The sequence below is a fragment of the Gorilla gorilla genome, chromosome 16 (assembly GCF_029281585.2).
Source record: "Gorilla gorilla gorilla isolate KB3781 chromosome 16, NHGRI_mGorGor1-v2.1_pri, whole genome shotgun sequence".
Lineage (NCBI taxonomy): Eukaryota > Metazoa > Chordata > Mammalia > Primates > Hominidae > Gorilla > Gorilla gorilla.
The window spans coordinates 57,201,211-57,215,784 of record NC_073240.2 but is presented as its reverse complement, the minus strand read 5'-3'; the positions used below and the strand labels follow the sequence as shown (position 1 = coordinate 57,215,784).

At 35.0% G+C, this 14,574-nt stretch overlaps 2 protein-coding genes across 21 annotated transcripts in view; one reads left to right on the top strand and one right to left on the bottom strand.

The window, feature by feature from the left end:
- MNS1 (meiosis specific nuclear structural 1) overlaps positions 1-13,964 on the top strand; it is a 36,847-nt gene extending 22,883 nt beyond the window's left edge. Inside the window, exons 8-10 of the mRNA XM_004056238.5 lie at positions 8,271-8,528; positions 11,165-11,290; positions 13,479-13,964. Coding sequence (XP_004056286.3) covers positions 8,271-8,528; positions 11,165-11,290; positions 13,479-13,571 — 477 coding nt within the window. The 3' untranslated portion in view covers positions 13,572-13,964. The remainder of the gene's footprint in view (positions 1-8,270; positions 8,529-11,164; positions 11,291-13,478) is intronic.
- The window catches only part of TEX9 (testis expressed 9), a 220,971-nt gene that overhangs the window by 32,478 nt on the left and 173,919 nt on the right, over positions 1-14,574 (bottom strand). For 9 of the 20 annotated variants that reach the window (XR_008672166.2, XR_008672165.2, XM_019011325.3 and 6 more), the window contains one exon: positions 14,219-14,325. Coding sequence is in view for 17 of the 20 variants with exons in the window: in XM_019011325.3 (XP_018866870.1) it covers positions 14,248-14,325 (78 nt within the window). In the remaining 3 variants the exon portion in view is untranslated. Of the gene's footprint in view, positions 1-8,928; positions 9,489-12,404; positions 14,326-14,574 lie in introns of those variants that run through there. The other 11 variants (XM_063699010.1, XM_019011327.3, XM_063699007.1 and 8 more) reach the window with 4 other exon arrangements.

Below are 14,574 nucleotides of genomic sequence, written 5' to 3'. Positions count from 1 at the left end.
AGCTCCATCCATGTTGATGCAAAGGATATGGTTTTGTTCTTTTTTATGGCTGTGTAGTATTCCGTGGTGTAGATGTACCACATTTTATTTATCCAGTCCACCATTGATGGATATCTAGGTGGATTCCATATCTTTGCCATTGTGAATAGTGCTGCTATAAATACACACATGCATGTGTCACTGTGGTAAAATGATTTATATTCCTTTGGGTATATACCCAGCAATCCCATTGGGTATAAACCCAGCAATCCCTTTGGGTATAAACCCAGCAATCAAATGGTAATTCTGTTTTCATTTTTTGGGGATTCGCCACACTGCTTTTCACAGTGGTTGAACTAGTTTACATTCCCACCAGCAGTGTATAAGCATTCCTTTTTCTCCACAACCTTGTCAGCATCTGTTCTTTTGTGACTTTTTAATAGCCATTCTGACTGATGTGAGATAGTATCTCATTGTGGTTTTGCTTTGCATTTCTCTAATGATTAGTGATATTGAGCACTTTTTCATATGCTTGTTGGCTACATATATATCATCTTTTGAGAGGTGTCTGTTCATGTACTTAGCCTATTTTTTATTTTTACTTATTTATTTTATTTTATTATTATTTTTTGAGATGGAGTCTCGCTCTTTCGCCCAGGTTGGAGTGCAGTGGCGTGATCTCGGCTCACTGCAAGCTCTGCCTCCCGGGTTCACGCCATTCTCCTGCCTCAGCCTCCCAAGTAGCTGGGACTACAGGCACCCACCACCATGCCCTGCTAATTTTTTTCTTTTGTATTTTTAGTAGAGATGGGGTTTCACCGTGTTAGCCAGGATGGTCTCGATCTCCTGACCTCATGATCCACCTGCCTTGGCCTCCCAAAGTGCTGGGATTAGAGGTGTGAGCCACCGTGCCTGGCCAGCCTATTTTTTAAATAGGGTTAATTTGTTTACGTTCCTTAGAGATTATGGATATTAGACCTTTGTCAGATGCATAGTTTGCAAATATTTTCTCCCATTCTGTAGGCTGTCTGTTTAGTCTGTTGATAACTTCATTTCCTGTGAAGAAACTCTTTAGTTTAACTAGGTCCCACTTGTGAATTTTTGTTTTTGTTACAATTGCTTTTTGAGTCTTCATCATGAAATCTTTGCCAGGTCCTATGTCCAGAATGGTATTTCAATGCACAGTTCTCATTAATCTATAGACTAAGTAGTCAGAACCGCAGGATATCGTGTTGAAAGCAATATCAATAAACTTCACCTGACATTTAGAGAATACTCCACCCAACAACAGCAGAACACAAATTCCATTCAAACATGGAACCTTCACCGACATAGATCATATTCTAGGACATAAAGGAGGTCTCAGTAAATTTTCAAGGTTTTAAATAATACCAGATATGTTTTCTGACTACAGTGGAATTAAATTAAAAATCAGTAATGAAAATATACCTGCAGACTCCTTAAATATATTATAATTAAACAATATATTTCTAAATAAGCAATGAGAAAAGAGGAATAAATAATATTGGAAATTAGAAAAATATTTCAAACTAAATGATTCAAAAAACAGCATTCCAAAATATGTGATGTGCAGTTAATGCAGCGCTTAGAGGAAAGTTTATATCTTTAAATGCATATATTAGAATGGTTAAAAATTAATGAGCCTGTGTCTACCCAAACACATACACAAATGTTTATGCAGCATTATTCACAATAGTCTAAAAGTAGATAACCCAAAAGTAGAAATAACCCAAATGTCTGATGGATAAACAAAATATAGTATATCCATGTAATAAAATGTTATTCAGCTATTAAAAGAATGACAGACTGATCATGCTAAAACATGGATAAACCTTTAATTATGAAGTATGTGCCTCAGGAATGTTATATAAATGATATCAAACAATATGTAACTTTTTCGAGTTGGCTTTTTTTATTCAGCATAATTTCCTGGAAATTCATCCAAGTTGCTTGTATTGATCATTTGTTCCCTTTTTTTGCTGAGTAACATTCCATTGGCATGTATATACCATTTTATTTGACCATTTGCCCATTAAAGGGCATTTGAAATGCTTCCAATATTTAGCTCTGATGAGTAAATCTGCTGTAAACATTCAGGTAAAGGTTTTTGTATAAACATCAATTTTCATTTCTCTGCAATAAATGCTCAAGATTGTATTAGCTGGGTTTTGTGGTAATTGCATGTTAGCTGTGTAACAGACTGCCAAAGTGATTTCCAGAACAGCTGTAGCATTTAACATTCCCATCAGAAATATATGAGTTACGCAGTCTGTCTGCATTCTCACCAGCATTTAGTGTTGCCACAGTTTATTTTTTAATTTTTTTCTCCTCTGTCCTCAGAATTTCAACAATTTTTTATTTTAGCCACTTTTAAATATCCATGTAGTGATACCTTGTAGTTTTATTTTGCATTTTCCTGATGGCTAATGATGCTGAACATCTTTTCATGTGCTTATTTGCTGTCCTCTTTGGTGTAAGATCCTCTTTGATGAAATAGTTCTTTGTATCTTTTGCTGATTCTCTAATTGGGTTGTTTGTTCATTTATTGTTGGGTTTTGAGAGTTCTTCATATATTCTAGATACTAGTCCTTTGTCAGGTGGGTGGTTTGCAAATATTTTCTTCTAGTCTGTAGCTTTATCTTCTCATCCTTTTAACATGATCTTAGAGCACGATTTTTCTTAGAGCAAATGTTCTCCATTTCTATGAAGTTCAGTTTATCAGTTTTTCTTTTTATGGATCATGCTTTCGGTGTCAACTCTAGAAACTCTTCGCCTAGTTATTGAAGAATTTCTCCTTTTTTTTTTCCTAAAAGTTGTGTGTGTGTGTGTGTGTGTGTGTGTGTTTTGTTTTTTTGGGTTTTTCTTTTTTTTTTTGCTTTTCCATTTTACATTTCAGTCTGTGATCTGTTTTGAGTTAATTTTTGGTACAAATGATGAGACTTAAATACAGTTTTTGCCATTGGATTTAGTTCAGTTGTTCCACACCATTTGTTGAAATGGCTGTTTCTCCAACATTGAATTGCTTTTGCACCTTTCTTAAAACACAGTTGGCATGTTTGTATGGGTCTATTCCTGTGGTCTCTATTTTGTTCTGTTGGTCTATGTATCCATCCCTCCACCAATACTACACAGTTTTGAATACTGCAGCTATATGGCAAGTCTTAAAATTTTTTTTTAGCTATTCTAGTTCCTTTGCCTTTCCATATGAATTTTTGAAGAATCTTGTCTCTATAAATATTTTTTGCTGGGATTTTGATAGGTATTGAATTAAATTTGAATATCAGTTTGGGGAGAATTGATAAATTCACTATATTAAGTTCATGAACACAATTTGGCTCTCCCTTTATTTAGATCTTTGAATTTTTTCATCAGGATTCTCCAGTTTCAGCATACAAATCCTGTATGTGTTTTGTTACATCTAAGTGTTTCATTTTTTGAGCAATCGTAAATGGAATGTTAGCTTTTATTTTGGTGTCCATGTACTCGTTGCTAGTGAATTGATATTTTTGTGTTTATCTTGTATCTCACAACCTTGCTGAATTCACTTGTTAGCTGTTGGATTTTTTTTCCCTACATAGTCAGGCATGTCTTCTGCCCAGAGCTACAGGCTGTTTCTTCCTTTCTGATCTATATACTTTTTACTTCCTTTCCTTGCCTTACATGCTGGCTAAAATTTCCAGCACCACTGGCTAGTGCTATGTTGAAGAAGAGTGATGAGAGTAGACATCACCTTTCCTGTTCTTGTCTGTTGGCTGCATAAATGTCTTCTTTTGAGAAGTGTCTATTCATATCCTTCGCCCAATTTTTGATGGGGTTGTTTGATTTTTTCTTGTAAATTTGAGTTCTTTGTAGATTCTGGATATTAGCCCTTTGTCAGATGGGTAGATTGCAAAAATTTTCTCCCATTCTGTAGGTTGGCTATTCACTCTGATGGTAGTTTCTTTTGCTGTGTAGAAGCTCTTTAGTTTAATTAGATCCCATTTGTCAATTTCGGCTTTTGTTGCCATTGCTTTTGGTGTTTTAGACATGAAGTCCTTGCCCATGCCTATGTCCTGAATGGTATTGCCTAGGTTTTCTTCTAGGGTTTTTATGGTTTTAGGTCTAACATGTAACTCTTTAATCCATCCTGAATTAATTTTTGTATAAGGTGTAAGGAAGGGATCCAGTTTCAGCTTTCTACCTATGGCTAGCCAGTTTTCCCAGCACCATTTATTAAACAGGGACTCCTTTCCCTATTGCTTGTTTTTGTCAGGTTTGTCAAAGAGCAGATGGTTGTAGATGTGTGGTATTATTTCTGAGGGCTCTGTTCTGTTCCATTGGTCTATATCTCTGTTTTGGTAGCAGTATCATGCTGTTTTGGTTACTGTAGCCTTGTAGTATAGTTTGAATTCAGGTAGCGTTGATGCCTCCAGCTTTGTTCTTTTGGCTTAGGATTGTCTTGGCAATGTGGCCCCTTTTTTGGTTCCATATGAATTTTAAAGTAGTTTGTTCCATTTCTGTGAAGAAAGTCATTGGTAGCTTGATGGGGATGGCATTGAATCTATAAATTACCTTGGGCAGTATGGCCATTTTCACGATATTGATTCTTCCTATCCATGAGCATGGAATGTTCTTCCATTTGTTTGTGTCCTCTTTTATTTCGTTGAGCAGTGGTTTGCAGTTCTCCTTGAAGAGGTCCTTCACATCCCTTGTAAGTTGGATTCCTAGGTATTTTATTCTCTTTGAAGCAATTGTGAATCGACTTCACTCATGATTTGTCTCTCTGTCTGTTATTGTTTTTTAACATTTAAGAATTTAACATTTAACATTTAAGAATTTAACATTTAACATTTAAGAATTTAACATTTAAGAATTTAAGCATTTAAGAATGCTTGTGATTTTTGTACATTGATTTTGTATCCTGAGACTTTGAAGTTGCTTATCAGCTTAAGGAGATTTGGTTCTGAGACAATGGGGTTTTCTAAATGTACAATCATGTCATCTGCAAACAAGGACAATTTGACTTCCTCTTTTCCTAATTGAATACCCTTTATTTCTTTCTCCTGCCTGATTGCCCTGGCCAGAACTTCCAACACGATGTTGAATAGGAGTGGTGAGAGAGGACATCCCTGTCTTGTGCCAGTTTTCAAAGGGAATGCTTCCAGTTTTTGCCCATTCAGTATGATACTGGCTGTGGGTTTGTCATAAATAGCTCTTATTATTTTGAGATATGCCATCAACACCTAATTTATTGAGAGTTTTTAGCATGAAGGGCTGTTGAATTTTGTCAAGGGCCTTTTCTGCATCTATTGATATAATCATGTGTTTTTTGTCATTGGTTCTGTTTATATGCTGGATTACGTTTATTGATTTGTGTATGTTGAAATAGCCTTGCCTTCCAGGGATGAAGCCCACTTGATCATGGTGGATAAGCTTTTTGATGTGCTGCTGGATTTGGTTTGCCAGTATTTTATTGCGGAGTTTTGCATCAGTGTTCATCAGGGATATTGGTCTTAAATTATCTTTTTTTTTGTTGTGTCTCTGTCAGGATGACAGACGACCAAAGTATCAGGATGCTGCTGGCCTCATAAAATGAGTTAGGGAGGATTCCCTCTTTTTCTATTGATTGGAATAGTTTCAGAAGGAATGGTACCAGCTCCTCCTTGTACCTATGGTAGAATTCGGCTGTGAATCCGTCTGGTCCTGGACTTTTTTTGGTTGGTAGGCTATTAATTATTGCCTCAATTTCAGAGCCTGTTATTGGTCTATTCAGGGATTCAACTTCTTCCCAGCTTAGTCTTGGGAGGGTGTATGTGTCCAGGAATTTATCCATTTCTTCTAGATTTTCTAGTTTATTTGCATAGAGGTGTTTATAGTATTCTCTGATGGTAGTATTTCTGTTGGATCCGTGGTGATATCCCCTTTATCATTTTTTATTGCGTCTATTTGATTCTTCTCTCTTTTCTTCTTTATGAGTCTTGCTAGCAGTCTATCAATTTTGTTGATCTTCTCAAAAAACCAGCTCCTGGATTCACTGATTTTTTGAAGGGTTTTTTGTGTCTCTCTATCTCCTTCAGTTCTGCTCTGATCTTAGTTATTTCTTGCCTTCTGCTAGCTTTTGAATGTGTTTGCTCTTGGTTCTCTAGTTCTTTTAATTGTGATGTTAGGGTGTCAATTTTAGATCTTTCCTGCTTTCTCTTGTGGGCATTTAGTGCTATAAATTTCCCTCTACACACTGCTTTAAATGTGTCCCAGAGATTCTGGTATGTTGTGTCTTTGTTCTCCTTGGTTTCAAAGAACATGTTTATTTCTACCTTCATTTCGTTATGTACCCAGTAGTCATTCAGGAGCAGGTTGTTCAGTTTCCATGTAGCTGAGCGGTTTTGAGTGAGTTTCTTAATCCTGAGTTCTAGTTTGATTGCACTGTGGTCTGAGAGACAGTTTGTTATAATTTCTGTTCTTTTACATTTGCTGAGGAGTGCTTTACTTCCAACTATGTGGTCAACTTTGGAATAAGTGCGGTGTGGTGCTGAGAAGAATGTATATTCTGTTGATTTGGGCTGGAGAGTTCTGTAGATGTCTATTAGGTCTGCTTGGTGCAGAGCTGAGTTCAATTCCTGGATATTCTTGGTTAAACACTTTTTTCTACTAATATGATTATGACTTTTTCTTCTTTAACCAAGTATATTACATTGATTTTTGAGTATTGAACCAGTCTTGCATCCCTGTAATAAACACTACTTGGTCATGGTGAATAATTCTTTTAATGTATGATCTATTTTTCTAATATTGGGTTAAGGATTTGTGCATCCATATTCACGAGGAATATTGGTCTGTAATTTTTTATATTGGTAGTGGGGTAATACTATCTTCATAAAATGAATGGGGATATGTTTCCTCCTCTTCTGTTTTCTGGAAGAGATTGTGTAGAATTCGTGTTAATTTTTTAAGTATTTGATAGAATTTCCTAGTGAAACCATCCTGACTTGGGGTTTTATTTTGGAGGAATTTTAAGTTATTAATTCAATCTCCTTAATAGTGATAGGACTATTCAGATTACCTTATTTCATATTTGGTGAGTTTTGGTAGCTTGTGTTTCTCAAGGAAGTGATCCATTTCATCTAAGTTGCCAAATTTATGTGTGTATAATAATTTGTAGTATTCCTGTATTAACCTTTTGATGTCTGTAGGGTCTCTGGTGATATCCTATGTTTTATTCCTGATATTGGTTATTTGTTTATTCATTCATTTTTTTTTCTTGGTCAGCCTTGTTAAAGGTCTGTCCATTTCACTGATAATTTTTAAGAACCAGCCTTTTGTTTCACCAATAATTGTCTATTTTCTATTTTTAATTCCATTGATTTCTACAGTTTTATTATGTTTTTCCTTCTGCATATTTTGGGTTTACTTTACAGTTCTTTTTATAGGTTCTTGAAGTGGGGGCTTAGATTATCGATTTGAGACTTTTCCTACATACATGCATTTAGTGCTATATATACATTTTCCTAAATGTATCCATTTAGTGCTATAAATGTCTCTCAGAACTGCTTTAGCAGCATCTCACAAATTTTGCTGTCTCACTTTTATTAACTACAATGTATTTATTTTCCTTGGCATTCCCTCTTTGGCCCATGAATTATTTAGAAGTGAGTGACCATTGTAAAATTATATTTTTTAGTATGTATGAAACTTTTCATAATAAAATGTTCAGAAAATAAAAGCTTATAGGAAAGGACTTAACTGTTCCAACTATATGTGAATTTCCCTAAAGAAGTACTGATTGTCATTGCTAGATAATTGTTTTTAAATTTTAGAGAATTTTGGAGAATGAAGGGAATATTAGAAGACTAGAGATGGGTAAGTGCAGCTTTGATTTTGAGGAGGAAGTTGGAAACTGAAAAATACTTATGGGTGGTTTGGACAGCTTTTGTAAGCAAGATTCTAGAATGATTCATAGTTACCATAGACTTTAGATGAATAAACTCAGGTGTGCAAAAAAGGCTTTTGTAACAGCTCTTTTCAAAGCAGTTACGTGTTAATTCTGAGTAGAGAAACAAGATGGTAAGTATAAATTAAAATTTGTTCATGAGTAACAGAAAACAATCCAAATGTAAACATATTCTTTATCCAGCTAGTTTTAAAGGGATGGACAAAGTTATGAAAAGCCTTACTTTTTCAGTTTGTATGATTTCATATTGTAATACTAAATTTAACCAAACTCTATCACTCTTTCCTTATAAATCTGGTGTAAAGAAATAGTTACTAAATTAACTTTCAGCTGTATTGTTTAGGAAGAAGCAGAAAAGAAATTGAGAAAGCAAAAAGAGATGAAGCAAGATTTTGAAGAACAAATGGCCTTGAAGGAATTAGTGCTACAGGCTGCAAAAGAGGAAGAGGAGAACTTTAGAAAAACTATGCTAGCTAAATTTGCTGAGGATGATCGAATAGAATTAATGAATGCTCAGAAACAAAGAATGAAGCAGCTGGAACACAGGAGGGCTGTGGAAAAACTTATTGAAGAGCGTCGCCAACAATTCCTTGCAGACAAAGTAAGAAAAAGTTGTGGGGTTTTTTTGGTCATTATCATTAAACAGCAATAGCTCATCTATAATCCACTAACCATTTACTGAGAAGCTTTATATGCCAGACAATGTTAGTATGTTTACTAATATATATATAAATTTTCTGACCATTTTTGCTTCTAGAAAATATTTATTGATGCTTTCTATGTGCTAAACACTGGTTGGTATTGAGAACATAAAAGGTAAATAAAACTAAGTCCATGTCACTTATGAATTTATGGTCTTGGTTAAGAAAAATATATAAAAAGTAATTATAAATATGTCATGTACATGTGATAATAGGTTATAGAGCTATGGATGTTTTGGTATGGCAGAGAGAGAAACAGATCATGAGCACCCTGCATGCTATTTTAAGAAGGTGGGCTTTTCTAAGGGAAGCCACTGAAGATGGAAAAGCTGTATATTAAGATCTGCACTTTGAAAGACGATTCAAGTGAGAGCATTGAAGGTAGATAAGAGATGAGTAAGCTCGGAGATAGGGAGATCAGTAAGTAAGTTATTATAATAATCCCAGTGACAAGTGGTGAAACCCATGCAAATGGATAAGGGATCCACCCAAGAGATGTTAAGGATACGGAATTGATGGGGCTTGGTGACCAGTGAGATCTAGGGTGAGAGAAGACTTAAGGCTACTACTAATAAATAATACTGTCATTCCATCTTTTTAATTTTTTTTTAATATTTTTATTTTAAGTAAGTTCCAGGATGCATGTGCAGAACATGCAGGTTTGTTACACAGGTATACATGTGCCATGGTGGTTTGCTGCACCTATCAACCCATCATCTAGGTTTTAAGCCCTGCATGCATTAGGTATTTGTCCTAATGCTCTCCCTTCCCCTTGTCCCCCCGACAGGCCCTGGTGTGTGATGTTCCTCTCCCTGTGTCCGTGTATCACTTCCATCTTTAATGGGTGACTGGGTGACATCCTAAGGAAAGAGTATAGAGGAAAAGAAATAGATTTTGACGGGGCAAATAATTCTATTTTGTCCACCCAAAATGATTTGGTGGTCCAGGGGAAGATTACTAGTTGGAAATGTAGATTTAAGTGTTGGAGAGGGAATCAAGTTTTTGGCTTTGGATACATTGATTTATTTATGTCTCATCCGTAAAACTAAATACTTATATTGTCTCACTAGATTTTGTGGTTTAAGAACCAAATGGATAATACGTAGGTGTTTTGAAAATCGGTAGGAAGAGAAGAATTTAAAGGAAGACTAAGTGAGACTTACGTGACTTCTTTTAAAACTATACAAAGTAGGAGTCAAAATAATGCAGATGTTTCAAATATGAGAAACTCATGGGAATACAAGTGCTGTTATATTTCAGATTGGAGCTCATCTGTTTTCAGAAGCTAAGCAGGATCAGGCCTGGTTAGTACTTGGATAGGAGAAAGCTCCTGGAAAAGTTAGCAAGACAACTAACTAGAAATCAGACTAAAAACTAAATGGAAATCAGATAAAGCCACCTGATGCACAGATACTTATACAAATAATTTTTGTCTTAATTTTTAAAGACTTATAAATGTTCCCAATATGAAACTGTCGGCTTAGTTTTGTCCGTTTGATTGGGCAACATTTTTGTTCTGGCCCCAAGGCAAGGACAGATCTTCGTGATGAAACTCATTATACAATCCTATAAGGTCTAACCATGTTTTCTGGATTTCAGAGATATTCCTAAATAGGTATCTGTAATTCTGTCTACCTCTACGAAAATCATATGGTCAGACAAAATCTGAAACTTCCCAGGAGGTAGTTTCCTACACCAAAGCTATTCAGAATTTGTCCTAAATGGATAAGTTGATTTCATAACTGCCTAAACAATTTTATTTACTATAAATTTTTCTTTTTAGGATAAACATTGAATGTGGCCTACCAGATCCTTCTTAGGAAAATCTGCATTAGCCCAAAGTAGACTCTACCATTGGACAAAAATGTATCAAGTTTGCTTTCCCCTGTAACATTACAGAACTTTCCTGTATCTTCTCTTTATAAGGAATGGATGAATTAAGATAGAATTAGGTTTGAATGCAAGTACAGTCTCAAATTAACAGTGGCTTAGTAGATTACTGTTCTTTCACGTAGTTCAAGTCATCTTTTCTATATGGCCCAGAATTTTGATGTGATTATTTAAGAGTGAGCTCTTTCCTAAGAAATACTAGTGGAATTCTCATGCTTCATATCATCTTTATATATATATATATGAAAATATCCTTTAGATATTTCTGATCTTCTTTATTCACTGTTTTTTGTTTTACACTGTAAACTCTTCAGCATCTGGCATATGGTAAGCATTCAGTAAATATTTACTGTATTAGGCAGTCACTCCTTTGAATATTTTTTCCCTTGGTAATGAAGACACTTTCCTGAAAATATTTGTTTGCCTCCTTGTAATTTTAAAGGAATAATGACAGTAAAAAATACATAGATATGTGTACAGACATAAAATACATATTTTAAAAATATATATTATCTAGAATCTTTTGAACTTAGTGTCATAAATAGTTCATCAATTTTATCTAATTCATTGCATGAGTAGTTTTATTTGAAAACTTCGTATAAGATTAATGTACTTTGTGATAACAAAATTTGATCTGCATTTCCAGCAACGTGAACTAGAAGAGTGGCAGTTGCAGCAAAGGCGGCAAGGATTTATTAATGCAATTATTGAAGAAGAAAGGCTAAAACTTCTCAAAGAGCATGCTACAAACTTACTAGGCTATCTCCCTAAAGTAAGTGAGATTTATCTCAAGTTGTAATCTTCATGACCTGTAATAGTGAAAAAAACATGGTATTTGGATTTTAGAGTGCCTAGGTTTTGCTCACTTCTTGCTCAGTTATGAACCAGCAATGGGATCCTCCTGTCCAGGCACTGAACCTCTCTGGGCCCATTTCAGTATATCTAAAATGATTGGTCTTAGCACATTATTAGATGTATGAGCTTGATTTACTGAATTTCTACCTTATTTATCGCCCAGGCTGGAGTGCAGTGGCAAGATGTTAGCTTACTGCAACCTCTGCCTCCTGGTGATTCTCCTGCTTCAGCCTCCTGAGTAGCTGGGATTACAGGCATTTGCCACCACAGCCAGCTAATTTTTGTATTTTTGGTAAGGACAGGGTTTTGCTATGTTGGCCAGGCTGGTCTTGAACTCTTGGCCTCAGGTGATCCATCTGCCTCAGCCTCCCAAAGTGCTGGGTGGGCCACCACACCTGGCCTGAGTTTGTATTTTAGAGTTTCTTTTCTCCCCTTTTAGTGTAGGAAATCTAAAGCTACCCTAGAACAACTGTAGTACTTACATGCCAAAGATGAGAATGTGTATGAAAACATTGTCACTGGTAACACCAGTAATAGGCACATGGTTGAACTGAGCTTGAGACAGATCTGCTCTACAGTAGGAAGTTATAACTAGTTAAACTTGATTTTTAAAATTCCAGAAGATAGTGAATTTTAATGTATACCTGAGACACACTGTGACTTCAAATAAAATAGTAACTGGCTGGGCATGGCGACTCATGCCTATAATCCCAGCACTTTGGGAGGCTGAGGCAGGAGTATCACCTGAGCCCAGGAGTTCAAGACCAGCCTGGGAAACATGGGAAGATCCCATTGCTAAAAAAAATAAAAAGTTAACTGGATGTGGTGATGCACGCCTGTAGTCCCAGATACTCTGGAGGCTGAGGTTGGAAGATTGCTTGAGCCTGGAAAGTTGAAGCTGCAGTGACCCATGATCTTGCCACTGCACTCCAGCCTGGGCAACAGAGTGAGACCCTGTCTTGTCTTAAAAAAGTAATAACAGTTTCATAGGCCACATAAACATCTAGACTCATATAAATAAGATCACCATCTTTCAGCTATAGAAATGCCATTTCATATTTTATTCAGTAGAATCAAGTGCATATTTATTTTATTATATTCACTCTGGTGCTAAGGAAGGAAAAAGATATATAGGTAATTTATTATTGCCTGGCCACAGGACTTGATAGTCTAATTGGTTAGAAAGGATTAAGGAATACAAAATGATGTATTAATGATAAAATCCATATGTAATTAATACATTTCATAAAATAAATTATAAATTGTAGGAATGTCTTTGGGATTTGATATTTTTGTAGAGGAAATAATTGTGGAGGCAGCAGGAGGGATTAATAAACTTGATATCCAAAAATGACCTTTATCCTGGAGGCAGCAGGAGGGATTAATAAACTTGATATCCAAAAATGACCTTTATCCTTTAGGTCCTAATGGCACCCAATGACTTCAGTTATCCCTAAAATTCTTTAGATTGCAATTTAAGTAAATATTTAATTTTGTTTTAAAGAGCCTTTTGCAGTATACTGTAGGGGAAAAGAAAAATAGAACAGTGAAGAATTCCAAAGGGTTTGCTTAAATGGCTTAACTCCAAACCTGGATTCTTTTCTGATTCTTTTCTGCAAGATTGACTGTTTGCTGATTAGCCATAGAACTGAGGCATGAAGAACTAATCCCATGCATGAACCTACTGAAGCTCACCATTATATCATATTATAGAGGTATTTAAAGAAAAGGGTAGGGTACAGTATAGATGAAGTGCCTTCCTATCTAGGTAATCCAAGCAGTAGATCCAAGCAGTAGAACTTGTAGAAGAGCTCAGATTCCTATGAAAAGCTCCTACACTAGAGCTGATAAATCAGAAAATTGGGTCAGTCTAGGAATATTCAATATATATGTAAAGTCTTATTTTTTGAAAAGTATTTATTTTTTTAAAGTTTCATTAATCCGTTGAATAGATTTCATTACCTTGGAGATAACTTTACTAATCTTGTGTCTTTGTCAGTCTTAAAAGCATTTAGTGAAATATTCTGGTATTCAAAAGTAACCCACAAAATATTTTTCTTGTAGGGAGTATTTCAAAAGTAACCCACAAAATATTTTTCTTGTAGGGAGTATTTAAAAAGGAGGATGATATTGATCTGCTTGGTGAAGAGTTCAGGAAAGTATATCAGCAAAGGAGTGAAATTTGTGAAGAGAAATGATATCATCAAAATTAGGTAAAGCATAGATTTTTTGTATGTTACCACTAGATGTCAGCATAACTTTTGTTTTACAGTTCAGTGGCATTAGGTATCCATTGTCTATTTGGATTTTGTATCTATTTGGATTTTGTAAATCGTCACTGAATTTCATAACTTGTAAACAATTATCAGATAAAAATTAATTTTAATCAAACTGTCATTTTTGTACTGACAATTTCAAAATCCGATTTCTACAACACTACAGAGCACTGTTTGCATCCCATCCTCAAGACAGTATATTTACCTTGACTAATACAGAACTCTACCCCAAAGTGAACTGCCTTCTGTCTGTCTTTAGGAACTTTACTTACTTGATTTAGCCAGGGAAATAAATATTTGGAATTTTCTTTTAAAGCATCTTTTTTGGTCTACTGTAAGGGAGGAGAATTATAAATGAAAAGAGTCAAGAATTTTATTATCTGATGTGCTTAATTGTCACGCTAAGTAAGAACTTAAAAAACAACTCAAAAAGAGCTAATAGCTAATCTCCTAAATCTAAAAGGGGAATTCTTTGAAATTATTTTGATTTCATAATCAAATGTATTACTTATGAAGAATAAAAATAATTCAAACCACTACAATAAGTAAAATGGGTATCCATCACATACTGTCATAGAGACGAATTGAAGTAGATCACTTATGAATTTCCCCATTCAAGTGCTTTCATAAATTCCTCCTCAGTGAAAGATAGCATCTTGGCAGCTTCAATATGCATCTGTTAAAAAAAAATCAATATTGTCTGATTTAGTATTAATAGTAGGCCACCAAACAACAGGAAGTTTGTAAAAATGTGTGGATAATATATTGTCAGAATATAAGTTCTGTTGTAGGAATGTATACTCTTAATTCCAATAAGCATGATATTTGAAATGGTATTGTCCAACAGTAGTATTGAACCAACTTACTTTTAAGATAATAATTCTATAATATTGTAAATACCTGACCTTTGCAAAGAAGGAAAGTG